Source organism: Balaenoptera physalus (genome assembly GCF_965194825.1).
Source record: "Balaenoptera physalus genome assembly, chromosome: 10".
Taxonomy (NCBI): domain Eukaryota; kingdom Metazoa; phylum Chordata; class Mammalia; order Artiodactyla; family Balaenopteridae; genus Balaenoptera; species Balaenoptera physalus.
Genome location: NC_138889.1, coordinates 15,972,010 through 15,998,417, shown reverse-complemented (window position 1 = coordinate 15,998,417; position 26,408 = coordinate 15,972,010). Strand labels below are relative to the sequence as shown.

Below are 26,408 nucleotides of genomic sequence, written 5' to 3'. Positions count from 1 at the left end.
CCTGCCCTCCTGAAGGAGACAAGTCCAGAAGAAGGGGTGGGTAGCCCCTCTGGGAGGAGGGGCCAGGGGAGGTTAGACACCTGAGGCCGCGTGGAAAGAGCCCCGACTTGGAGCCAGAAGAGCTAGCCCACCACTCTCAGCTGTCTTTGCAGACCGTGCCACCCCAGCCTCAGAGTGTCCACTGGAAAATGGGATGACAGCCCCCGCTGGCAGGGCAGCTGCGGGCCCTCCGTTCAGTGTCCGCTGACCCTGAGCCTGAGGCCGGGGAGGGCAGGCGCCTCTCGGGTCTCAGCCAAAGGAAGCTGGTCACCCCTGGAGGGCGGCTGGGCTGAGGCAGGCACCAACCATCCGAGCCCTGGTCCTGGGGCCCCAGGGCTACAGCGACAGGGGACTGTGGGACGAGGGAGGGCCCAGGGAAGCCCAGGGTCACAGCAGAGGCTGGAAGTCTCGGGCCTGTGTGGCTGAGTGCCATGCCCCAGGGTTAGCGCGGGCAGGCGGCCCGGCAGCTCCGCGAGGTGGCCTCTGTCTCGATCTTGGGCTGAGGCCTCAGAACTGGCATTCCTGGTAAAGTGGGGGTACATGTGCCCCCATGCCACACTTATGCCCAGGTCAGGGGTTTGGCGGGGCACCCCCAAGAAACAGACGTGGTCTTATTCACCCTGGGCGCCCCATCTAGCCCACAGTCTCCTTCACGGCACGCCCCCTGTAAATGTCTGTTGACTGAATGAACCACCGATCGGTGGGGTCACCCCTACCTGAGGTGCCCCGGCTTTGGAAGGAGGGGGCCGTCTCGGCAGCTCTCTGCGCCGTGGAAGCAGTGTACCCCACCTCAGTCTCATTTGGAGGAGCTGAGCTGGGCTGGAGTTGGGAGTTGGGGACCAAGGTGCATTACGCCCAGCTGAGCTGGGTAGAGTTGGGAGTTGGGGACCAGGGCGCATTACGCCCAGCTGAGCTGGGTAGAGTTGGGAGTTGGGGACCAGGGTGCATTACGCCCAGTGCCCCCGGCTAGCGGTGCTGCCTCGAGCCTGTTGTGAGGCTTTCTGGGAGTCAGGGGGCAGCAGAGGCCCGGTCTTGGTGCGTGCAGGAGGGAGGCGGGTGGCCACCCTCCCCTTACAGCCAGGTCACCGACAGGGTGGAGGGAGGACATCCCCTCCCCGGGGAGAACCGGAATTCTAGGCGGGGGTGGCTTCTGCCCCCTGCCGCAGTCCCAGGCTGCTCACCCTTGCCAGCAGGCTCGATGGTCACCTTCTCGCTGCCGTTGCCCCGGCCGGCAGAGGTGACGGCAGCCACCCACAGCAGGTACTGCTGTCCTCGGTTTAGGTGGGCGATCCGGTAGAAGAGCTGCTCCGGACTCGTCTCATACTCGCTGGGAGCCTGCGGGGCAGAGGCGAACGCATGCTAAGAACCAAGGCTCCTGGGCCTCCACCTCCGCCTCCAGCCTTGCTGGGGGCCCTGGGCTCAGAGGAGGTGATGGCCGGGTTGGGGGCCGGGGAGGCAGGATCCTGCCTAGTCTGCCCTTTCTGGTTTTGGAGCCACACTGAACAGTGTTTGCCCTGGACTTGGCACGGGGCTCGGCCCTGGGAGCTGACGGGCCTGCTCTGGCGTGTTGCTGGGTCAGCCTCAGTTTACCTCTTGGACTGATCTAGGCGCTGGCCACTGTGGCTCCAGGCCAGGAAATGTGAGTGTTCTGAGTGAGAGATGGAGGAGAAGGGAGAAGGGAGGAGGGAGGGTCTCAGGAGAACCCTGAGTAAAGGGAGTCTCTGGGAAGAAGCTAAATGACTACATTTGCCTTATTAGGGCTGTAGACAGGCTCCCCCAGCCTGTCCCCACTCAGAGTCACCTCCCAGCCCTACTGTCTAATTACTGCTCCTTCATTCCTCCCCCCTCCCCCCCCCCCACCTCTGGGGGACGAAGGAGTGGGAGAGGGAACTAAGAAACCTTCAGGGGGCAGCACTTTATTAATGATGATTAGTGGTATAGATCACCATATATATATTTGTAGGTTATATAAATCTATAAAATTTTTTTAACCAAATGACAGTTTTGACAAGTTGCCAACAAAACAATATCGGATCCCAGTGGTTTTACCAGTTGCTTTGATGAAAAGATTACGTTGCCTTGGAAACCAGAGGCTCAGATATTGAAATGAATTTGAGAAGGAGCTTTTGATAAGCGCTGGTTTGCAGACCTCCTGTCAGCCCCTTCCCTGGTGCAGGCGGGATGGGGCTGACTTTCATTTTATTTTATTTTTTGGTCAGCTGTGGGGAAGGGAAAGCAGGACAGCACCAGGGCATCTTTGAAATCAGGGAGGAAGTCTAGGGAGGGGGAGCAGCCCCGGAACAGATGGGGGGGCCCCCAAGGCCAGAGGGAGCTAATAATTAGTTATCTCTGCAGTCACGGGGTCCTGCACATACACACCTACATGCACACGCTCACACACACGGACATGTAGACACATTCACGCACGTGCTGAGGGACAGACCTCCAGACAGATATGGGGTCACAGAAGGACATTCTCTGTCCGCCGTGGGAGGGCTGAGGGGCCCAGTGACTTATAATAGGAGAAAACATCCTTTTTGGCCCCAGACTGTCTGCAGGGAGATGCGCGGGAGAAGGTACAGGCATCCCCACAACACACACAGAGCTCCCTGGCAAACTCCTCCTCCTGCCTCCCTTGTGGAGATCTGGCCTTGAATCCAGGAGGTCCCTGAAAGCCACCCTGAGCCCTAGTAGTTGGGAAGTCCTCTCAGGCTGTAGCACTGGGAGACCGTGTGGGTATCTGCAGGTCATATCTGAGCACGAGGCAGGGCAGGGTGGTGGCTTTGATACCTGCTTGCCTCACTTGCTATATGATCCACAGTGTCTCCCATGGTTTCTGGGGCCTCAGTTTTCTCTCCTGCAAACTGAGAAAGCAATACAGCTCGGCCTATCCTGTGTGGTTACAGTGAGGCCCATATGAGGCAAGGGGTGTGCAAGTCTTTTGTAAACAGGGAAATGGTCTTCTCCTGGCACATTTTTCTGTGAGGGTGGAGGTGTGTGTGTGTATGCATGTGTAGAGAAAAGTTGAGTGTACTTGCTTGTGTGTGTCAGTGTGTACCTGAATGTACATTTGTGTCTACACAGGGCAGGAATGCTTTGGCTTCCCCCTGAAGGCATTAGCATATTACCCAGATCCTGGGTGCCTTCTTTTAACCTGGATTCCCCAAGAATGTCCTGAAATCACTTTCAGAAATACACAACTCTACTCCCAAATAAAGTCCCAGTGAATCAAAGGTTAAAAAAAGGTAAAACTATGAAAGAAGAAACTATACGTTAACATTTATCTGTCCTAAAAACAAAAATAAAGGCAAAAATCATAAATGAAAATGATTTATAAATTTAAATTATACAAAAAGAAAACCTATGGTATAAGAAAAACTAGAATCAAAGGCAAGCAAATACTTGCAACATATATGACCAAAAATGGTTATTATCCTTAATATGTAAAGAGCACTTACAAATCAATAAGAAGAAAACCACGATACACCCAAATAAAAAATGGACAAAGGACATGAATTGACAATTACCCAAAGATGAAAAAAACAGCCAGAAAACACATAGCAATAATCAACCTAACTAGTAATCCAAAACATATAACGTAAAACAAGTCCTCTTTTTAAAAAAATCCCAACTGTCAAAAAAAGAAAAATATATAATACCTTGGATTAGCATGGGCACAAGGAAAAAGTATATACTACTTATAATGCTGTATAAGAAGTACAAATTGGTGCAAAATTTCTGAAGAGTAATTTGCAAACGTGTATGCAAACCTTAAGAATATTCATACTCTTTGTGACCCAGGAATTCCTATAGAAATTTAACCTAAGAAAAAAATAAAACGTGTACATAAAAACTTTTATGAAGAACTGTCAATGAAACATCATAATGGTGAAAAATTAAAAACAGATTAAATATAGAATAATTGGGGGACTGGTTAAATAGATTATGTACATACAGATAATATTTTAAAAGAATACTTGATGTCATGGGAATTCCCTGGTGGTAAAGTGGTTAGGATCTGAGTTCTCACTGCCAAGGGCCTGGGTTCAATCCCTGGTCGGGGAACTAAAATCCCACAAGCCATGTGGTGCAGCCAAAAAGAAAAAAAAAAAAAGAATATTTGATGTCAAGAATATTTCAATAAAAAAGAATATTCGATGGTGTGGGAAAGTACCTTCATATGTTACATGAAAAATGCAGATTATATCACATTGTGTAAAATTTTATTTTAATTTTGTAAAAAAACCAAAACAAAACCATGGTATACGTACAGATCAAAGACTAGAAGATTATACACCAAAACATTGCCAATGTTTATCTTTAGGGAATGAGAGTACAAGTAATTTTTACTTTCCTCTCTATATTTAATATATTTACAGAATTTTCTACAATAAAATCGTATTATTTTGATAATCAGAGAAAAACAACAAGTGTATTAAATTGTTTGGTAAAATTTCTAACAGGACTCAATGCAGTTCTGGCCAGCCCCAGGGTGTAATTCCTGGGATCCTGCACCATATGTAGTTTCCCACATCTATTCCGAGGATTCCGCACACACAAGTTCATACACTCCAGTATGTACACACACACGCAGACTCACGTGCATTTGCCTCTCACCCCACACTCACTCCCACAGTCTTGCACCATCACATGTACACGAGTGTGCCCTCACTCCTGGAGCTCTTTCATAAATGAATTTGTGATGCAGTTGTTTGGAATCTGGAATGTATTTCTGCAAAGCAATCATATTACACAATCACACATGGTGGTTAGGTCCCCTGGTCCCTCGTTCAGCCCAGTCCCTGCCATGCAACATGGCTGAACTGCAGTTCTCATCACACTAGCACATCTGCCCCACCCACCATGTGACAATGTCTGATGGGAAATCTCCCCAGGAGAGAGGCGGTTGCTCCATGCTCGGGGCATGAAGAGGAAGGAGGGAGGGTCCCCAGGTCTCCAGCAGCAGGAGGAGGGCATGGGGACCAGGCACTCTGCTCCGGAGCCTGGCAGATGTGTCCCCAGCCAGTTGACTGGGGATCCTGGAGCCTGAGTTAATGAGGAGGCTGTGTTCCCAGATACCAATCCCTTTGAAAGACTTCATTATCAGAGGAAGTAATGACCATACAAACCCAAGCTGGAGAATGAGTTCCCACCCTCTCATCAATTTATGAAGGGAAACTTGCCCAACGTCTAAGGCTTTACAATTGCCAGGCTGCTAGTAATTCATTCATCAAACACGTGTTCTGTGACAATGATGTTCCAGGCACCATGTTCCGCAGCTGGGGACCCAAAGATGAATAGGTAGATGCTGCCCTTGTTCTCACAGAGCCCCTCAGACCAGTGCGGGAGACAGGTGAGTGAGCAGCTAACTGCCAGCGAATGCATTCAGCGTGTGCTAGAGGATGAAGAACATGCCATGGGCGGTAGGATCCGCAGGGGCAGAGGGGTGGGGGGTGAAAGGCAGAGCGGCTGTCCAGACGGTGACAAGCCGAGTGTAACAAGAGCCTAGGATGTGTGTGTGTGGGAGGGGCAGGAGGAGGGGGGCAAAAGGGGCAGAAGACATGGCTGAGAATGTTGATTGGAAAATTGGTACAACCCCCCAACAAGGGCAGGGTGTTCTCAACCTAACACCTGCAGACCCCGTGATCCAGGAGTTCCTCTCATAGGCCCAACAGGAACGCATACACAAGAGCACCAAGAGACACGGACAAGTGTTTTCACAGCAGCACCATCTGTAATAGCTCCAAACGGAAAACTACCCAAATGCCTATCAACGGATAACACAATGGATAAATACACTGTGACACACACACGTAATTGAAAATTATACAGAAGTGACAGTGAATGATCTCTAACCACACACAACAATATGGATGAAATTCACAAACTCAAAATAATGTTGGGTCAAAGAAGCTAGGCAAATGGTGTGTGTGTGTGTGTAATATAAAGTACAAAAAGAGGCAATGCTAATCTGAAGTCAGGATGGTGGTTATGCCTGCAGGGGGAGGGTGGTGACCTTCTGGGGTGTTGTCCTGTTCCCTGCTCTGGGAATCCCCCCTTCTGCGTACTTGGATGTGTGAAAATTCATGGAGTTGTATAGTCATCAAATATGTACTTTTCTGCATGTGACGTAGTGGCTGTGAGGATGGAGAGGAGGGGACGGAGTCATTGAAAAGACATTTCTGGGCTTCCCCTCTGGTAATAGAACTCTGGCCTCACTGGTGAGGAGCGGGGCCACCTACGGCTCAGAGGGTAATTCAGAAAGGCCACAGGAAAGCAGAGAACAGAGGATGAGATGATGACACGATTACCGAGCAATTTCAGGGCAGCTTTCCGGGCTGCCAGAAGCTCATCTGCAGGTGCTGGGGCTGCTGTCACATCACACGTTGCTGATGGAGGCAGAAGCTGGCCTCCTTCTGGCCCCTGCTCTCCCCGGTCCTGAGCACACCTCTTGATAGTACTCACGCCCCCCCCCCCGGGAGCATCCCTCTGCTTTTCCCACTAGACTGGAAGCGCCCCAAGGGCAGGCGTCTTTGCACCTGCTCTTGTAACTATAAGAGGTGTGCTCCAGAGCAGGCACCCAGCAGAACTCTGGTTGAGTGGCTGGAGATAAGGAAAGAGGCAGAGGGAAGGATGCCTATTATGGGATATGGGTGCATATCCCACGGCACCCTCATCCTCTCCTCCCTCTTGGCAGCCCTCAGTAGAGGGCAGGGGTTAGCCCCCCACACTGTGCCCCAGCCTGGGGGCTGCCCACTTTGCTCCCGGGTTTGGGCAGATAGAGCTATCTCTCAGTCCTCTCCCCTAGGCTAGGCCCAGACCCTGGCCCAGAGAGAGATGCCCTTGCCTTCCCCCATCTGTCCCCCATCTTCTCCTCTCTCTTCAACTGGCGCCATGCTGAGGGGGCCGCTCAGGGTAGAGCTCCAGCAGCCCTCCAAGCCCGGACTGATCATACTGAAAAGTTGATTCATTTCCAAAGGCCGTGGGCCAGCGAGTCCCCAGTCCAGAGCTCTGGGATTTGCTAGGAGCTTCCTTGGTCAGCCAGACCAGAAGAGCTGAGGCCCTGTCCTCCCACCTGCTTGAACGTGACCCTGACTCAAAGGAGCTTCCAGGGTTTGTGATAATCTTGCAGCCCCTGGAACAGAGGACTGACCCAAGATGGACTGGGGTAAGGCTTTAGCCATTCTTGGGTGACCAGTGCCCATACTTATCCATGAATCCAAGAAGAAGCACAGATATAAGCAGCCCCAGGGTTTGGCCCAGAAGCCAGCTGATCTACAGGTACTTTCTCTTTCTCCTGTCCTGCTCATCATTTGGCCCTGGGCCCACTTACCGGCTGGCCAGACCCGGGGCTGAAGCAGAAGATGGTGTACTTGCGGATCACCCCGTTGGGCTTGGTTGGGGGGAGCCATGACACAACCACACTGCTAGCGGATGAAGGGACAGCTTTGATGCCAGCGGGGGGACCTGGAACTGAGCAGGGGAAGGTCGGGTCAGTTTAGAGAAAGGAGGAGCAAAGCCTTTGGGAAAGAATGACAGGGTGGGGAGAGTGAGGCAGATCAATCTGGGAGCGCTTCCTGAAGGAGGCATCTCTGAGCTGTGGTTTAAAGGAGGAGGTTCTAGCATGGCAAACAGGTGGTGATTATTAGGGGCTTGTAACAAAGTCTCTGAGATGGAAGCACTGGGAGTGGCCAATTTCAGAACTGTTTGGCCAGAACCAAGGACTTAAGATACACAAGAAAGAAACAGAACCCATAAGGAATTCATCTTGATCCCAATGACCCTAATCTGATCCCCGCCCCAATGCTCTACTAACAAAGCTTGTACTTAGGCCAAACAAATATACAGGTCACTTTGCTTTTTGACCTGTGAGCTCCTTGAGGCTGGGGACTCTAGAGACTCACAGAGCAGACCTCCTCCCGAGGGTCAAGGGTCAGTGGTCAGCCAGTGGGTGACTGTGTTTCCTTGCCATGTGCTCAGGGCACAGCCCTTGGGGGGCTGGCTAGGCCCTTTCTCTTTTCAGGAGGGAAAGTCTACTTTAGAATTGGCTGAGAAATCCATCCTAAGTGGATCCAATCTGTATGGATTCTGACCTCCCCTTGCTCCCATGTCTGAGCCTGCCTGGCCTGGCTGGGACCCCAGGGCTCTGCCTGGGAGACTGGAAGCATCCTGTTTGCAGCCCACAGTCTCCTTCTTGGTCTTTCCCTTGTATTGTTGTGACTTGTCTTCCCTCCTGGGAGCTTCTATGCTCCTTTGAAGATTGTGATGGTATCCTATTCAACTTATTTTACCTTTCTGAGCCTCAGTTTCCCCATCTATAGGGACATAACAACCACATTAAAGGTCTGTAGTGAGAATTAGTGCTAATTAAAATAAAGCGCCTGGCATGGTGCCTAACACATAGAAGACACTCAGTAGATTGTAACAACTAGGATTTTTGCGTTCCCTCCCCTGACTCTCAGCTTTTAGCACCTACCTCAATTTTTTAAATCTAATAAGTGGTCATCAATTCTCGGTTAAATAAAATAATTAAAAACAGCATCATCATCCATCCAGGGACCTGAACCCAGAAGCTGGCAATCAACCTTAACTCTGCCCTTCCTCACTGCTACAGCCTTGCCATTTACCTCTGCTAGGGGTCTCTGCAGTTTCGGGATGCAAGGGGGTCTATGGATGGCCACTGGGGCAATTTGCAGTGTTCAAATCTTCTCTGTTGTTGCATACTTTTTTTTTCCTTATCAGTTACTGAGAGAAATATGTTGAAATCTCCCACTACGATTATAGATTTATCTATTTATCCCTGTAGTGCTGTTGGTTTTTGTTTTATGTATTTTAAGGTTATTAAGTTCATAAAAATTTAGAACTGTTTTATTTGCCTAGTAAATTAAGTCTTTTACCATAACAAAGTATCCTTCTAAGAATGATTTTTTGCCTTAAAGCATACTATGTCTGATATTAATATTCCAGTTTTCTCTTAGTTTTACATGGTATGTCTTTTTCCATCTTTTCATGCTTAACTTTTCTACACCTTTATGTTTTCGATGTCTCCTATAAACGGCACATATTTGGGTTTTGTTTCATTGCTAGCCAATCTGGCAATCTTTATCTTTTAATTGGAGAATTTAGTCAATTTATCTTTAATGCTATTACTGATATATTTGGGTTTAAATATCCCATCTTACTAAATACTTTCTATTTGTCCCACCTATTGTTTTTTCCTTTGTGCCTTCTTTTGGATTGAGTATTAAAAATACTCTATTTCCCCCTCTCTGTTAGTTTTGCTATAATACAGTCTTTAATTACTTTTAGATTACAATGTGAATCTTTGCCTTACCAAAGTCTAACATTATTAATTGGCACTTTTCTTCTCAGACAATGCAAGGACTTAGAACTTGCATTTACCCTCTCTCAATTTACATGTCATTGTTGTATATTTTAATTCTGTATATATTTTAGATCCCCCTTCAAGACGATGACATGATCACCATTTTATGCAATCAATATTGATTTCGATTTACCCACATATTCACCGTTAATTGTTCTTCTTTCCTTCCTACATCACTGGGTTTCCACCTGGGATCATTTTCCTTCTAGTGAAAGAATACCCTTTAGTATTTCTTCCAGGACAGGTAGGTTGATGATAAATTCTCTCAGTTTTTTTTTTGTCTGAAAATGTCTTTATTTCATCTTAATCTTGAAAAATATTTTTGCTAGGTATAAAAATCACAGGTTGATAACTATTTTTTCATACATACTTTAAATATACCATTGTATTGTTTTCTGGCTTCCATTGTTTCTGGTAAGTTAGCTGACAATCTAATTTTTGCTCCTTTGAAGGTAAGTGGTCTTTTTTTCCTCCGGTTGCTTTTAAGATTTTTCTCTTTGTGTTTGTTTTTTAGCAGCTCTATTATGATAAGCCTAGGTGTGGATTTCTTTAAGTTATTGCCTGTGAGGGTTGTAGAGCTTCGTGCATTTGGGCTTGATGTCTTTCACAGCTTTGAAAAGGTTTCAGACATTTTATCTTCTGCTCCATTCTCTTTCTCCTCTTCTTTGGGGTATCTTCTCACATCTTCTATGTCCTTGACATTCAGAATGTGGTCCATGGATGAGCAGTAGTGTCACCTGGGAGCATGTTAGAAATGCAAAATCTCAGGTTCCACCCTAGATCTATTAAATCAGAATCTGAATTTTAACATGATCCCCAAGTGATTTGTATGCACAGTAAAGTTTGAAAATCACTGCTCTATATCTCTTATTTGCTCTTCTATTTTCCATTCATTTGTCTTTATAATATCAGAAGATATTATCTTCTGACCTATCTTCCAGTTCACTATTTATCTCTTTGGCTGTGATTAATTTGTTGTTAAACCCATCTAGTGAGTTCATAATTTCAGTTATTAATAGTTTTTATTTCTAGATTTTCCATTTGATAGCTTCCAATACTCTTAAAATTTCAAATTTCAATTGTTAAGAATCATTATTTTAAAGTCCATATTTGATAAAACCTATGTTTGGAACTCTTGCGGATCTGTTTTGTCTTTTTTTTTTTTCTGCTGGCTTTTGTTCACATTGTCACCATTATTTTTTACTGTATGCCAGACACATTATTTGCAAAATTGTTTGTGGAAATAATTTGAGGTCTCAGGTGATGTAATCTTCCTAAAGAGAGAATTCATGTTTGCTTCTGACAGGCACCTGCAACCTGGGGCACTAGCAACCTGAGGTCACCTCAATCTAATTTCTAGGACTGAGATGATTTGAGGCTGAGCTACTTCTGGTCCACTTTTAATCTTAGAGTTCTGCCCTTCATGGTCTCAACTCAAAGTAGGTGGGGGTGGGGGGGTGAAGGGGATGGGAGGAGGGTTCACCAGACAGACCCACACACCCTAGCAGGCCCTGGTCTCCAATTAATGTCTTTCTAGTACTGCTCAGTTTCTCAGTCACTGCCTCCAGATTCAGCAAATGTCCCAGAGGGCAAGAGCTGTTCCAAATACCAGGCTCACCTCCTGGGCCTCCATTCTCCCTTGGATCCTGGCCCAGTAACTCTTTACTTTCCTGCCAGCTCTCTGATACCTTGAAGCAAGTATTAAAAAATATTTTATTCATATTTCCTAGTGTCCCAGCAAGGAGGAGAGTGGGTTTGAGTTACCACGTCTACCATTCCTGGAAGTGGAACTCCTCTGATATGTTTCCCTAGACGTGTCCCTCCTCCTCCCTTCATCCTCACTGCTGCTGAACTAGCACACACCTTCCTCTTCTCTGTCTAGATGCCCACAGGTTCTAAGAGGCCTCTCTGACCCAAGTCCTTATACCCCCACCCTTTCCTGCGATCAATCCTCCATGTTTCTACAAGAGTTACCGTCCTGACACACGGCTCTAGTTCAAGCCTCTTCCTCAGTTAAAGACCTTTAAAGTGGTCTAAGCTCCAACTCAACTTTGCACTCCCAGGCCATGTAGCTAGGTCTGGTATTCACAGGGGAGACAAGCGGTAGGCAAGAGGTTTTGTAGCTCATGAACTGAGTGCAGCCAAGCCAGCCTGAAACCAGGCTCAGACTGAGAGATCTGGACTTAAGAAATGAGCTTGAATTGATATGTTTGCATTTTATCTTTTTATGTATCTTGCCTTTCTCTAAATTTTCTGGTGATTTTTTTCCTTTGGCAAAATGCAAATTCCTGAGGGGGAGTGGTAGCGGTGGGTACGGAGTCACAGAGTCTTCAGATTAGCGTATCTGTCCCATGGCACAGCTGGAATTGGAATGTGGGTCTGTGTGCTTTCCAAGTCAGCTGAGTAACAACTGTAATGACCACCACCTACAAATGGGAGAATCTGGTGGAGCTGGAGCAGCGCGGCTGGGGCGGGCTTGGCTGTCCACCTACCCCTCTGCTATCATTCCTTCCTATTCCTTGCACACAGAGTCTCACTCTTGCTTGGGTCACCCATGCTCCTCCACCCTTCAGAGAAAGCTGTCTCCATCACCTACACCAGGGGATTTATAAGGCTTAGAGTAAGTCTAAGCATGATAATTCCACTCTCCTTTCAGTGGCTAGCTTCGCTAGAGGCATATTGCCCCACTGTGGCCAATGGGAAATGAGCATAAACCTGTTGAGGGGATTTCTGGGAAAGGTTTCTTTTACTCCCAAGAGAAGCCCATAGGAAGAGACTGCTTCTCTCATCCTGAACTCTGTCTTGTCTGGCGTGATGCCTGGAGCTGCAGCCATCTTGAAATCATGGGAGGAACAGCTGACAGGCTGAGGATGGCAGAGCGGAAAGATGGGAACCACTGAGTTAACCAACCCTGGAGCTGCCCTACTCAAGACTTCTTGTTATATACGATAATAAATATGCTGATTGCTCAAATCAACCAAAGGCTTCCTAACCGATACAAGTGGTATGATGGAAATTATAGAGGCTAGGGAGGCAAGAAAGCCTTGATTTGCCACCCATTAGCTTTGTGACCTTCAGCAAGTTGCTTTAGTTCTCTAGGGCTCCATTTTCTCATCCCTAAAATGGAAAGAATACCTAGCCCATAGGGCTATTGGAAAGTTAAATCATGCTTATGATGGCACGTCACACACATGTCAAGTTATGACCACTGTTCTGGATGAGACCTCATCTGACAGCAGGCTCCTTTTAGCTTAGGCTTCCCTCAAGGGCACCTGCGTCCATCAGAAGCAGTCATTTCATTGCCAGCTCTTGGCAGCTATAAAGCAACTACCATTTGCTAGCACTTGACATTTTAGAAAGGATTCTATAGCTATGTTGTTTCTTACAACGTCTAGAAGAGGCACTGTCCCCATTTTATCATGAGGAAACTGAGGGTCAGAAGGTTAAGTGACTTGCCAATAAGTGGCAGGGCTGGGGCACGCACAGTTGCTGTGTTTACCAGTGTCCCTTCCACTCAGTGAAGCTGCTGCCTTAGGACCTGGCCCCTGCCTGTGCGTGTCCCTGTGTGTGGCTCTGTAGGCAGCTCAAGGGTAGGGGGTCGACAGCTCCTTGTAGGGAGGGATGGTGCTCCTAGACCTTTGGATACCCTTGTGGGGTCTCACCTTGGTCAGTTAAACATGTGTAGGTGCTTACAACTCAGGCCTTGCATCAGAATAGGACACAAAAAGTCTGGAGGTCTGGGTGGTTAATTTCTAGAGGCCAAGAAGGTGCCAGTGTGTGTGTGTGTGTGTGTGTGTGTGTGTGTCCGTGTGTGTGTGTCCTTGAGGCCCTGAAAGGGGCCAGGCGCTGAGCACCGTCTCCGTTCGGTCTCCACACAAGACCAGGTGGCTCTGCCTGGAGCTGTCCCAGGAAACCTCGATGGGGGGATTAATGACGGGAAAAGTAGGGCGGGCAGGTTGGTAAATATTTAATTGCTCAGAGCTTAAGTGGGGGAGGGGGGATGATCTGATGGAATGGGAGGGGCTTAGGGAGAGTAAGGAGCATTTAATCTGAGCGGGTCTGGTCACCAAGTCACCAAGCGCGGGGCTGCACTGGGAACATCTCCATCATCACATTAGAGCCGCTCCTTTTAACTCCTCTCACCCCTCCAGCTCCTGCTGCTAAACTGTCTGGGTGGGACCTAGACTGTGGGTCTCTGTATCCTTTGAAAAAACCGAGGCTGCGTGGGAAGGAAGCCATGATGGCAACCATGGCTACCGTTTATGAAGCGCCCACTGTGCGCAAGGCACTTAACACCAACCGACTCTTCTGATGATATTGCACCTGGCTCAGAAGGGTTAGAAGCAACTCAGTGATGGGGTTGGGGGGCGGTGAGGAAGGAAGTGGAAGAGGAGCTGGGAGCTGTGCACGGTCACGCACAGCACCTCCTGGACCCGGCAAGGCCCCTGGAGGTGTGCAGCTCCAGCTCAGGCAGGAAGTCTGGCCCTTCTCCCACCCTGATCCCTCCTGGGCTGACTCAGCTCCCAGCCTCCCCCATCTGACTCCGTCACTCTCCCCTTGAGGTCTGGCTCCTTATCTCTGTTTCCTTCCAGTTCTGCCCCCGTGGAGAAGGGCTTTGACATCACAGCTCCAAGGGGAAGCACATCCCGTTCCCTCGCCGAGAGCCCCCTGCACACCAGAGTCCAGGGCCTGGCCCATGCTGGGGCCTCTGTGGGGTGATTGCCGGGTCCCTAGCCTAGGATATGTGGGGTGATGCTCCTGTTTCCCCCAGTCCCCACCGTCTGTATCCAGAGGACAGCAGGCTGAACCCTGCAGGGGAGCAGATGCCATAAAGTATGCTCCTGGGGTGGGGGGACAGGCTTTATCCGGCCTCTGACCCAGTGCTGCAGTGGGAGGGGTTACGGTGGCTCGTGAGGTTATGCTCGAGTCCCGGGGCACCTCACCCCCACTTACGGTAAGCTGTGTTCTCCCCAAGCAGTGTTCTCCCCAGTGTCCTCAGAGTCACCCTTCAGCGAACCAGAGGGACAGGACGAAGGACGGGGCTCTGCTCTCACCCTTCTCCTTGCGGGAGCAGCGGGGCGGCTCGAGGGCAGTGCCCGGCACAGGCCCTGGGAGCTGCCGCGCGGTCCGAGGCCAGGCCGGGCCCGGAGGAGCGCACTCACCGTCCTCCTTGGTCTGGATGTAGAGCACGCTGCTGCGCACGCCGTCCCCGGCCTGGGTGTAGGCCAGCACCTGCACGCTGTAGTTGGTGAACTTCTCCATGCCTCGCAGCTCCACGCGCTCCCGCGTGGTGGTGACGTTCTGCATCGCGCCCCACTCTGCCGGACACGAGCAGCCCTTGAGTGCGGCCCAGGCCGGCCAGGCCACGGTCCCCCGGCCGCCGCCCCTCCGCCAGGCTGGGCTCGCGGCCGGCCTGCTCCACTGGGCTCAGACCTTGACTCCATGCTGGTGGCGACTAGGGGGACCCTCCACCTCAAGTTCATGGGTGCGGATTTGGGGCACTGCCCCAGGACCACATTTCTCCCCAAGTGGCCCAACCAGGGTGAGCGACAAACGCCAGGCGGGCCTTGGCCCCTAGTCAACCTTGCACCAAATTCAGCTTGATACTCTCCCTATAGGATAGTCCCATCTCTCTATCTCTCCAAGCCACATTTCCCTGTCCTCCACCCAAACCTCTCTCCATGTGAGGGACCCCAGGAGTGACTTGGACCTGGAGGGGAGCCTGGACCAGGCGGCCAGTCTGCAGCTGTTCCTCTTGGCTGCCCGGCACCTCCTTGGGCTCTCGGCTCTCCCGAGGCAGTGGATCCTCGGGGGATGACAGGCTGAGGATGCCTCCCCTGCACCTGACCACTCCTGGACCAGCACCCTGAACTCCCGAGAGGATAAGGGGTCAACCCCCGTTACCTTCTCCCCACCACTGAGGATACCCTCCCTGCAAAGAACCCGCACAGAGAATGCGGGCGAGGCTGGTGGAAGGGCCAAGCCTTCCTCGGGCTCAGTGAGGACCTGTCATCCTGGCTCTGCCAAGGAACGTGCTGTAGACTCTGAAGAGGGGCTTAGGGAGAGGGTCCCATGGGATGGCCAGGGCCTTAGGAGGAGGAAAGAGACAGACTCCTGAGCTCACAGCCCTCCCCCTGGGACTACTGGCTTTTCAGAAAACAGCCCCAGACACCGGCTTGTAGAAGATTAGTGCTGGCAAACCTACCCTGGCGCCTCTCAGGGACCTGGCGCAGGCCAAGGCCCGGCAGAGGGCCCGGCCAGGGGTAGGCAGCAGTCGGCCAGATTCCAGAGGGTGAGGACGCCAGGCCCAGCCTGAGGGGACTCCAGGTTGGTGCAGGGGAACCTCAGAGGCCTGAGTGGTGGGACCTTCCTTTTTGGGAAGGTCAGAAACCAGGGTGGACCTGTCCAGGACTGGAGACAGAGAAAGACCCAGGAAGAGGGCAGCATGGCCATGAATCCACATTGCCTTTGGAGACTAGAGAGGCTGAAGCCTTCCTCACCTGAGGGCTGAGTGGGGAGCCACAGGCTTAGAAAAGTGGAAGCAAATTCTGGAAAACGAGGCCCCATCCCTGGCTCCGCACAGATATGTGAGGCCATCTCATCGTATAAGGCCTTGAGAGACCTTCAGGTCTCTGTGTTTTGGCAGGAGATGATGGAGGTGTGGCAGGGAGAGACAACTACTGTCAGCAGGGCTTCTGGGCAGAGCAGAATCCAGGTCGGGAAGGGGAGGGCAGCTGCCACGGAGGGATGACCATGAGCTGGAGTCCCAGGTCCTCCAGGAGAGAAGGGAGGAGCCAGGGAACAAGTGGCAAAAGGCTGAGGCTCTGGGGAGGCAAACTCGTTTCCGTAGTTTGGGATGCTGGGCCTCGGGCTTGCAAGACTGCAGACTTCCTGGTCACTGCAAGGGCTCTGTTACACCAGTGGGCAGGCGCTTGGTGTGTCTGGGGCTGCACAAGCCTGTCTGGACTACTGCATCCCAGGGGAAGGCAGGCACCTGAAGGGTCAGGCCATTGTCTTGTTTTTTCTCCTTCTGCCATTCCTACCCCCAGCTCCACCGTGCACCCTTCTCCAGGTCCTGGGCCGCTCATCTGCACAGACCACATGCCTCACTGCCCGGCTGGCTGAGGGGTGGCTCTCCCTGGGTTCTGGTGGCCCTGCTTTGTCCTCTTGCCCCTTCAGGCCTAGGCGGTGACGGCTTCCTGCTTCTGCTAATCCCAGGGGCCCCGTCCTCCCTCCAGACTCCTTGGAAAGCAGCGCCTTCATTAAAGTCTCCTCAATTGCCCTGTTTGAGCGCGCCACCTGTCTCCTGACTGACATGGCCACAAAGTCCTAATATCAACACATCCCATCAGAAAAGCAAACGTGCCTGTCTCACCCCTCAAATCACTGCCCAACATACTGCTGTCCAGGAGCAGCTGGTGTCCGTCCCCACCAAGGAGATGACTATGTGTACCCCACCCACCCTGGCCCCGGCTCTGACCCCGGGATGACAGTTATGGAGGAGGGGCTGGACTTCCACTCAACATCCCATGGAACATGCTCAGCTCTTAGTATGGATCTCCACCGACCCCGTGCCTCTCGCTCCATGAGCCGGCCACCACTCCCAGCAGACTCACCCCCATCAACGTAGAGTGACCAGAAGATGACCCGATAGCCTTTGAGGACGCCGTTGAGGGTGCTGCGTGGAGGTTCTGACCAGGAGATGACGGCCACGTCGGAAGTTATGGACAGGGCTCGGACGTTCTCGGGGGGCTGGCTGGGCACTGCCAGGGCGGGGGGAGAGTTGAAAGGCCTGGTTAGGAAGGTACAGGACATGTCCATGTGCAGGAGGGGCCCTGCTGGCCAGCCAGAGGAACTTCGGGTTACACAAGTGGAAGGCCCTCCTGATTCAATGAGTCGCGAGAGTTTTGGGCTGGTGACCGGGAAGTCAACCCAGTCTCCTTTCCTGGAGATTTGGGTGAATAGAAAGCCTTAGAGCTTGGTTCCTGGGCTCTGGGTGGCACGTTCCTGGTTCTGGGTAAACGCTGGGGGAAGAAGGTGATGACCTCCAGGCATGAGCCCCTGGGGATTCACCAGCAGGCACCACAGCCCAGGGAGTCCACGTCCGCTGAACATAACAGAACCTGGAAGACCAAGCCAGCGCTGGAGGGATCTGTAACTGATGCTCTTATCTGATGGCTGCCAGCTCTCTGTGTCACCTGAGCTCGGGGTCTGAACCAAGGCCCGGCTCTAGGGACCCTTGTGTCCTCATACCAAGCTGAAGGGAAGGAAAAGAAGGAAAGAGGATTTCAAGCAACCCTGGGACAGGGGAGAAGAGGTTCCGCGGACACCTTTAGGACCTCTAGGATCATTACATTTTTGTCCCTTGTCCCTGCATCTGAAGACACCAAAATGCTTTGGGTGATGGAAAACACTCTCTAAGACCAACTTGGGTGGTCTGCCCTGCCTTTAACCCTCTCTATCTGAGACCTACCTTTGAGCTTAACCTAATCCCACCCCCTGTGGGCGGCCCTGCTGCATGATGATGATGAGAGACAGTGGTGACACCAGGCCTCAAAGAGCCACGTTGGTGAGTGACAACTTTGGTGGCACTTCCACTGGCTTCTGAGGAGCTGGGGGCAAAGGGAAAGGCCACGTCTGCTTTGCTCTGAGTGGGAGAAAGGAGGCACAGGCTGGATGGAAGGTAATTAGATCCCATTGCCCCACAAGAGGCAACTCTAATTTTTATGAGCATTTAAATGATAATACATCATCCTAACGATCCTCTTTGAGAATGATTATTGTTTCATATTACTTAGGTGTAAAAATATAAGCACCATGTAATTAGGGACCCAGTGTCATAAACTAATACAGATCGCCCGTTCGAACAAAATGAAGGTAATATAATTATGGAAGAGACACTATTGCTAAAGCAGGGGTCCTTGAATACCCCAGGAGGAGTGCTAATATTGCAAGGAAACGATCAGGATCTGACAGGCTAACGAGGGCCTTAATTAAGTATGAAAAACTGCTGAGCAAATGCTGCTGGAAACTTTCATCCCCTTCTCCTCCTTTGTTTGCAAAATGACTCCACAGCCCATGCTGATCTCTCCCTGTTGGTAATCCCAGCACCCACCCCCCACTGCAGCCTCCCAAAGCAAGGGAGGTGGGGCTCTGATGGAGGCCAAAGGTGGGCCTGGCCTGGCTGTTTTCTGGAATGGCCCCAGTGGACGGAGTTTAGTGTTTGGTCAGGTGTGCCGGGTGGTCTTGGGGCAGCTGTTCCCCCTGGACATGACTTCCCTGAGCATCCTGCATCCATGTCCCTTGGTCTTGCATCCAGCCCTGCCCCCAAGCAACAGGGTAACAATAGGGTGAAGTAGAAAGAGGATGGGATTCAGGGTCAGGCCTGGAATTTGACCTGGACTCTTCTTCATTAGATGGGCAACTCTGGACAGGTTGTTAACCTCCGTGAGCCTTGGCTCCTTCTATGGGTAATGACCTGGCTGTTAAGGCTGTGGTTCTCACAGGTGCTCCCTACACCAGCGGCATCAGCATCACCTGGGAATGTATTAGAAATGCCCGTTTTTGGCCCCCACCTCAGACCTGCTGAAGCACAACTCTGGGGGAGGGCCCAACAATCTGTTTACAGCCCTCTGATGTGCGCTCAGGTTTGAGAACCACTGGGTCAGAGCACTGCTTGGGATTGGTACTGATGGTACTAAGAGGCGACAAGCTGATCTTCCTCAATCCAGCCAGGCCCATGGCCAGCATCATGGAAGGGAGGGGGCTGATGGGGGGCTGGTGAGGCTTTGGGATGGTGGAGGGGGTCGGGGAGCTGGTGGCAGTGTAGCTCAGGTGCTTCTCTGTACCTCTCTGCATTCTATGCACCTTTCTGTGTTCTGTGTTCTCCCTTTTTCCCAGGGGCCCAGTGCTCTGGGGCTACTGACACCTGCTCCATCTCAAAGCCTAGCTTGTGCCCCAGAGCAACTAAATTGAAATCTCTGGGGATGAAGCATCAGGATTTTTAAAAGTCCCCAGATAATTCCAACTTGTAGCCAAAGTTAAGAACCACTGGTACGAGCTAATCTACTCTCAGGGGTTTCTGACCTGATGCATCCTCCCTCCCAAGGGTGTCTGCCATTTTCAGAGAGAATGAGGCAGGGAGAGGGCATTGCTTAACAAAAGGATGGAATGCTTAACAAAATGGTGGAATGCTGGGTATCCTGATGGCCATGGGGTGATGGCTTTATGTTACTGGGGCAGTCAGTTCCCTCCCTCTGCTGGGGGCAGGCTCAGACTTAGTGACAGGCTTTAATCTCACATCCTGGTTTTAGGCTGGAGCATCAAGAAGGAAGCTCTGTTTAATCTGCTCTTTGGGGGGCTGTGACCAGCCCGGCTCTATGTCTGGGGGCCATCAAGGGTCACATCTCCTCTCCCTTCCTGGCACAGGCTCAGGTACCAGCTGGCTCTTCTCTGTGCTTGGAGAGCAGGCAGGCTCCTGCTGCCTTCTAACCCTCTCCCCCGAGAAACCGGGCCCCTTAATTCACTCATCAGACTTGGAGTGCTCTCCAGTCCTCAAAGAATTCGGTTTTAAAAATCAGGCCCTAAATCCTCTGTCCATGGACCTTGGGATATCGTAACTCCACAGTCTCATCTCAGGTCCCTAAAACAGATGGTGGACAGATTCCAGCCCAGAAGTACAAAGGTAACGTGGCTCCTGCCCTTTTTGCAACCTGGAGGATGTACGGGAGGAGAAACAGGACCCAGAGTGCAGAGGAAAGAGCTTGGGGACAAAGATGGGTGAGGGGCCAGAATGAGGAAGAAGGAAAAGGCAGAGGGAGAAGCACGGACGGAGAGCCAGACAGGTGCACAGACAGGCGCTCACACAGGCCAATAGATCAATAGAGAGACCGATGGGCAGAGCATTAGCAAGCGATGGATAGAGAGCCAGCCAATGGATGGAGAGGCCCGGAGTGCTAAATGGACCAAGCATCCATCAAGGAGCCAATGGGTGAGAGGAGATGGAGGGATCCAGGGAGCCTGTGTGGATCACAGGACCACGACGGGGCTCAGGAGCAGGGAAGGGCCCCGAGCCCTCCCTGGCAGCCCTGGCTCTGCCCACAGCTGAGATCTGTACCCACTCGCTACCCTCTACTGGTGCCCTCACCATCCTCCAGGGTGGTGGCATTGATCTCGCTGGATGAGGGCCCCGTGCCAGCCCGATTGAAGGCCTGGACCACCACCCCATACTGGGCGAACTTCTTGAGGTTGTCCAGGGTGTAGACCTCGCTGTCCCCAGTGGCCTTCATCTCCACGATGCTGTACTGCCCATTGCTGCCAGGGCTGTTCTCTCTGTAGCCGATCTGGTAGCCCCGGATGACACCGTTCTGCAGCTCCTTCTTGGGTGCCTGTGAGTATGGGGTGGGGTGGGGAGGAGACAGACACAGTGACATTCTTAGAGGATGCTCTTTTTTTAAAAAATAAATTTATTTATTTATTATTTATTTTTGGCTGCATTGGGTCTTTGTTGCTGCGCGTGGGCTTTCTCTAGTTGCGGCGAGTGGGGGCTACTTTTCGTTGCAGTGCGTGGGCTTCTCAATGCGATGGCTTCTCTTGTTGTGGAGCAGGGCTCTAGGTGCGCGGGCTCAGTAGTTGTGGCTCGCGGGCTCCAGAGCGCAGGCTCAGTAGTTGTGGCGCATGGGCTTAGTTGCTCCACAGCATGTAGGATCTTCCTGGACCAGGGCTCGAACCTGTGTCCCCTGCATTGGCAGGCGGATTCTTAACCACTGCGCCACCAGGGAAGCCCTGAGAGGATGCTCTTGAAACCAAAGTCAGATCATGTCACTCCCTTGCTTCCAAGCCTTCAAAGGCTCCCATCTCACCCAGAGTCAAGGCCAAAGTCCTTACAATGGCTACAAAACTCTACGTGATCTGACCCCACCCCAATGCCTCTTGGACCCATCTCCCTTCCCCCATGCTTCCTATGCTCCTGCACACACCTCTTTGCTGTTCACACCAGGCACATTTCCATCCAAGGGAACACTCTTTCCTTGGATATCTACACGGCTCGCCTCCTCAACATTGTGGTGTCCTTGCTGAAATGCCGCCTTCTTAATGAGGCCTTCCTTAAGCTCTTCGTGTAAGATTGCTCCCTGCCTTCTGTCTAGTGCTCCTTACATTTCTTCCTGGTTTTATTTTTCTCCATGGCAGTAGTGTCATCTGACATTCTATATAGTTTACTTATGTCTTTGACTATCTGTCCCCATTGGGATGTAAGTGCCGTGGGGATGAGGAGTGTTGTCTATTTTGTTCTCAGTGTCTAGAATGGTGCCTGGCATGTAGTAGGCCTTCAATACATATTTATTGAATAAATGAATGGGTGAATGAATGAATGAATAGGGATATCATTTGGTATGGGCTCAGGGGCCCGGGAGAAATGCAACAGCAGACAAAACGTAACCAGATGGAGAGGGAGATAGGTAATTAGTTTGAATAAAAAGAGAGAGTCCCAAGATACCACTTCACACCCACTAGAATGGCTATTATCAAAAAATGAAAAATCACACACACACACAAAAAATCACAACTGTTGGTGAGGATGTGGAGAAATTGGAACCCCTGTGCATTGCTGGTGGGAATGTAAAATGGTGCAGCCACTGTGGAAAGCGGTTTGGCAGTTCCTCGAAAAGTTAAACATAGAATTACCCTATGATCCTGCAATTCCACTTCTGAGCATATACACAGAAGAATTGAACGTAGGGATTTGAAGAGGTATTTCTACACCCATATGCATAGCTGCATTCTTCACAACAGCCAAAAGGTGGCAGCAACCCAAGTGTGCACAGATAAATGAATGGATAAACAGAATGTGGTCTATACATGCAATGGAATATTATTCAGCCTTAAAAAAGAATGCAATTCTGATATATGCTACAGCACAGATGAACCTTGAAAATATGTTAAGTGAAATAAGCCAGACACAAAAGGACAAATATTGTATGATGCTTCTCTGAGGTACCTAGAATACGCAAATTTACAGACACAGAAAGTAGAATAGAGGTTACCAGGGGCTGAGGATGGCTGGGTGGGGAGTTAGTGTTTAATGGGTACAGAGTTTCTGTTTGGGATCATGAAAAAATTCTGGAGATGGACAGTGGTGACGGTTGCTCAACATTGTAAATGTACTTAACGCCACTGACTTCTAACACATGAACATGGTTAAAATGTTCAGTCTTATGTAAATACAATGCTATGTATATTTTACCACAAGTTAAAAAAAAAAAGAGTCCTTGACTTTGATGTAGGCCCAGCTCCTCTTGGAGCTGGATTGCCCTTGACATCCTGGCCAACGGCTGGGGTGTGTTGAGGGCTGAGGCCTGAAGCCAGCTCCTTGATGGAGGGAGAGAGATGGGCGAGGACAGACCGGTGACAAGGGGGCACTTCGGAGCTCTGCCTGGGCCGGCTGGAATGAAGGGCTGATCCCAGCTGGCCAGGCAAAGGGAGAAAACTCCACTGGCATCAGCCTGGAGGGTGGAAAACATACTCTCACCCCCAGCTTGAACCCCAGTACACAACCAGCCATGCACATAGGTGTTCTGAGAGAGAACACATCAACAGGTAAACACTCACCAACACAGACATTCTTATATATGATCTCACACACACACACACACACACACACACACACACACACACACACACACACTGGATCCCAATATATCCCTTCACATCCAGACCCATCAAAGCAAACATCCCAATCCACACCTACCCATGGCCAGAAACATTTAGACCCACAACTAGAAACTGGCTCCTTTAATGAGGGGGCCTGCCCATCTATATACTGAGACAGAGCACACACCCCAGTGCATATAAAAACAGCTTGAATCAGGGTTTTAAAGACAATGCAGTTAAATTAAAAGCCCACCTTTTATTGTACTAAAAAACAGTGTGATCAGAAACAATTAAGTTAGTAAAACAGCCCGTTTTTTAAAATTCAATGAATGTTTTAAATGAACTGCATTTTTAAGCTCACTGTTAATGCAATAAAATGAAGTTTTTAATTTAACATAATTGTTTTGAACTCATTAACTAGGTGTGCGTGTATTTAATGGACTTGACTTTTTGTTAATGCCTGAATAATGTTTCTCTCTGTACTTGGGCAGTCCTGTTTGCTAGTTTGTAAGGGGACAAATTTCTGAATTTGGGTTCATATCTACACACTCACACATTCAGACAGACATCTATTATAGACACAAATATATCTGCAAGGTGCCCTTGTTTTCGCACTGACATATACTCTCCTATTACATACCCACGTCCGTATTGAAACACACTGATATATACATCAGTACACAATGACACATATGCCTACATACACGGAGCCGCCTACACCATGATATACACCTGTATATGTGTGATATACACAGTACCACGTCACCTTCATTCACATCAAAATATACTGGCAGAGGCCTTGGATAGGCATTCAGACATACCCTGCTACATACATATAGATATTCACATATTTTTATAAATCTTGACACATGTTCCCTCCCTCCCTTCTTCCCTCCCTCCCTCTCTCTCCTCTCTCCCCATATGGCCCCACCTCCCCCCAAACAGGCACACTCAGGATTTAAATCAATCTTAACAATATTTCTCTGAAGCATTAAGAAATCAATAGGGCTGATTGCAAATTTATGTCATAAAGCAGTGGTGATCCGTCTCGTGGAAAGAGTCTTAAAATGAAGTGACTTATCTTTCAAGTGAATCTTTATTTTTCATTAATCTGTTTCTTGGTGTTAAAAAAAAAAATCCCCTGAGAAGTCAGCCCCAAATTTATTGACGGGCTCGTTCATTCTGAAGTTCTAACTTTCTAATCAATTTTATTTTTCATTATGAGACTTTGGAGAAATAAATCTGATTCTAAATTTTTATCAACCTCCAGGTCGGAGCTTTGTAGCCAAATGTCTCAGTGGTTTACATACTTATTCAGCCCTGCCCCACCTCCAGGCTTCCTTGGAGTATTCTCAGGAAATGGGTGCAGAGTCAGGATGCAGACAAGACTTGGGGACTAGACTCCAGGCTTTACCCCCAGTTTCTGAGAGAAGCCCTGGCACCCAGATCTGAACCTGGAGGGAACTATGGCTCTGGAGGTATCTGCTAGGAGGGCTGGTACCCAGGGAGGACCAACTTCCCAGCCTCTGTCCCACCTTTATCCTGGTCATTTCTCTGGGGAGGGAAGGAACCAGGCTCTGCTGCCTTGTGTGTGTGTATGTGTGTGTGTATGTGTATGTTCGTGTGTGTCGTGTGTGTGTACATGCCCAGGCATGCAGTCTTTTTAGGAAAAATATTACTAGGCCCTTCTGAATCTCCTATTCTTGAGCCTACCTTTTTGAAGGGCCCAGAAGGAGGACTAAAGCACCTGGACTTTTCCCACCAGGAGTTCAAGTCAGAAGATGACCTTGGACTTTGACCCCAGATGTAGATGAGGCAGCCCCCCCCAAGCCCCACTGTTGAGATGGGAGAGATCCAAGAAGAAGAACATGGATGGGACTCAGAAAGCTCTCTGTTCCTGACCTCCATGCAGTGGGCTCTGGTGAGGAGACTGGGCAGGGGCTCCAGGCTCTGTGCACTGAAGTTCTGCACCTGTCACGACTTGAATGACCATGGAAGTCACCTTGCATCTCTATACTGTGGCCTCCTCTGATGGATGGGGATAAAAATACTTCTTCTGTCCACTCCACAGGAATAGAGGGTCAGATAAATTAGTGCAAGAAAATACTCAAACACTGGAAAATGCGGTGCAACAGGAAGCCATCAAGGATGGGCAGCTCTTCTGTGCCCATGGCAGGGATGTGGCAATGAGGCCAGAGTTACCCAGGAAAGCATTTCTTGGTCCTGCTCAAGGTTATTCTGATCTGTTTCTCTGCCCAGCTGTGGAATTGCCTCGAAGACTTCCCCTCAGTGACAGTCTTCAGATACCCTCTAGATTTACAAGTTTCTTCCCCTTAGAAACGGCTACAGCACCTACTGGTTTGTTTTCTCTGCAGCTCCCCTCCCCCAGAGCTGGGGAGGGCAGTTATTTTTTAATCCTGATTTTATAGAGGAGGAAATCAAGACCTGAAAAGACCAAGCTCCCTGTTCAACGCTTTACCATGAGAATACAGGGGGTGGCTTCACCCTACCTCCCAGCTCTAGTCACAGGGCCAAGATGATGTTGAGACTCTGTCGTTTCATCTCCCGTAATCCACAGGGCCCCTTTGAAATTTACACATAATCAATTCTAACTCCAGACTTATTACAATATGCGGGGTGTGTAGGACAGACCAGCATGGTGGAAGAACCATCCTCCCTCCTTGGCACTGACAATTCTTCATCCCACCCCAGGCATGGGCCTCCATAAGAGAGTCAGGGTGGAGGAGGGAGTGGGGATTGGTGAGGGAACCAGCCCCTTTATCCTCCTCTCTTTCCACCCCTCCAATCTCATGGATTTAGCAATAAACAGGGTTGGGCACTGTAAGAGACCAGAGACTAGCTAGTCTGTTGGGGTTTCATTTGTAGATTGAGAGGGGAAGAAAGGAGGTATTTCAGAGGAAATTGCCTTTGAATTTACTTACCTTCCAGGTCACTTGGATGCTCTGTGAGGTCACTGGCTGCAAGGTTACATCCATGGGGGGCCCATCAGGAGCTGGCGGGTGGTGGGGAGAAACAACATTATGAGTCAAGTCTTGGAAGAAAAGAGTCCTATGTTCTTACTCCCATCCTTGAGCTGGAGGACTGCTGGGGAGAAAGGAAAAGCTCATCTACAGAAGCAGAGAACCTTTGTTTGAGTCCTTCTGAAATGATCATAGGGTTTAAATTTCCCCTTCATTCTCCATAATTTGCTGAAAATATAGCAAACAATGACTATGAAATACTACTCTACATCCAGCAGGCTGGCAAATATTTTTTAAAAGTTTGATAGAACAAAGTTCAGACAAAGATATGAAGTGGCAGGAACTCTTGTACA

General features: G+C 49.9%; 1 protein-coding gene across 1 annotated transcript in view; it reads right to left on the bottom strand.

Annotated features, from left to right (window-relative positions):
• Positions 1 to 26,408, bottom strand: part of DSCAML1 (DS cell adhesion molecule like 1) — a 346,512-nt gene that overhangs the window by 14,369 nt on the left and 305,735 nt on the right. The window contains exons 16-21 of the mRNA XM_082410986.1: positions 26,017 to 26,087; positions 20,571 to 20,811; positions 17,041 to 17,187; positions 14,587 to 14,742; positions 7,373 to 7,512; positions 1,221 to 1,374 (exon numbers count right to left, since the gene is read on the bottom strand). Of these exons, the coding sequence (XP_082267112.1) occupies positions 1,221 to 1,374; positions 7,373 to 7,512; positions 14,587 to 14,742; positions 17,041 to 17,187; positions 20,571 to 20,811; positions 26,017 to 26,087 (909 nt within the window). The remainder of the gene's footprint in view (positions 1 to 1,220; positions 1,375 to 7,372; positions 7,513 to 14,586; positions 14,743 to 17,040; positions 17,188 to 20,570; positions 20,812 to 26,016; positions 26,088 to 26,408) is intronic.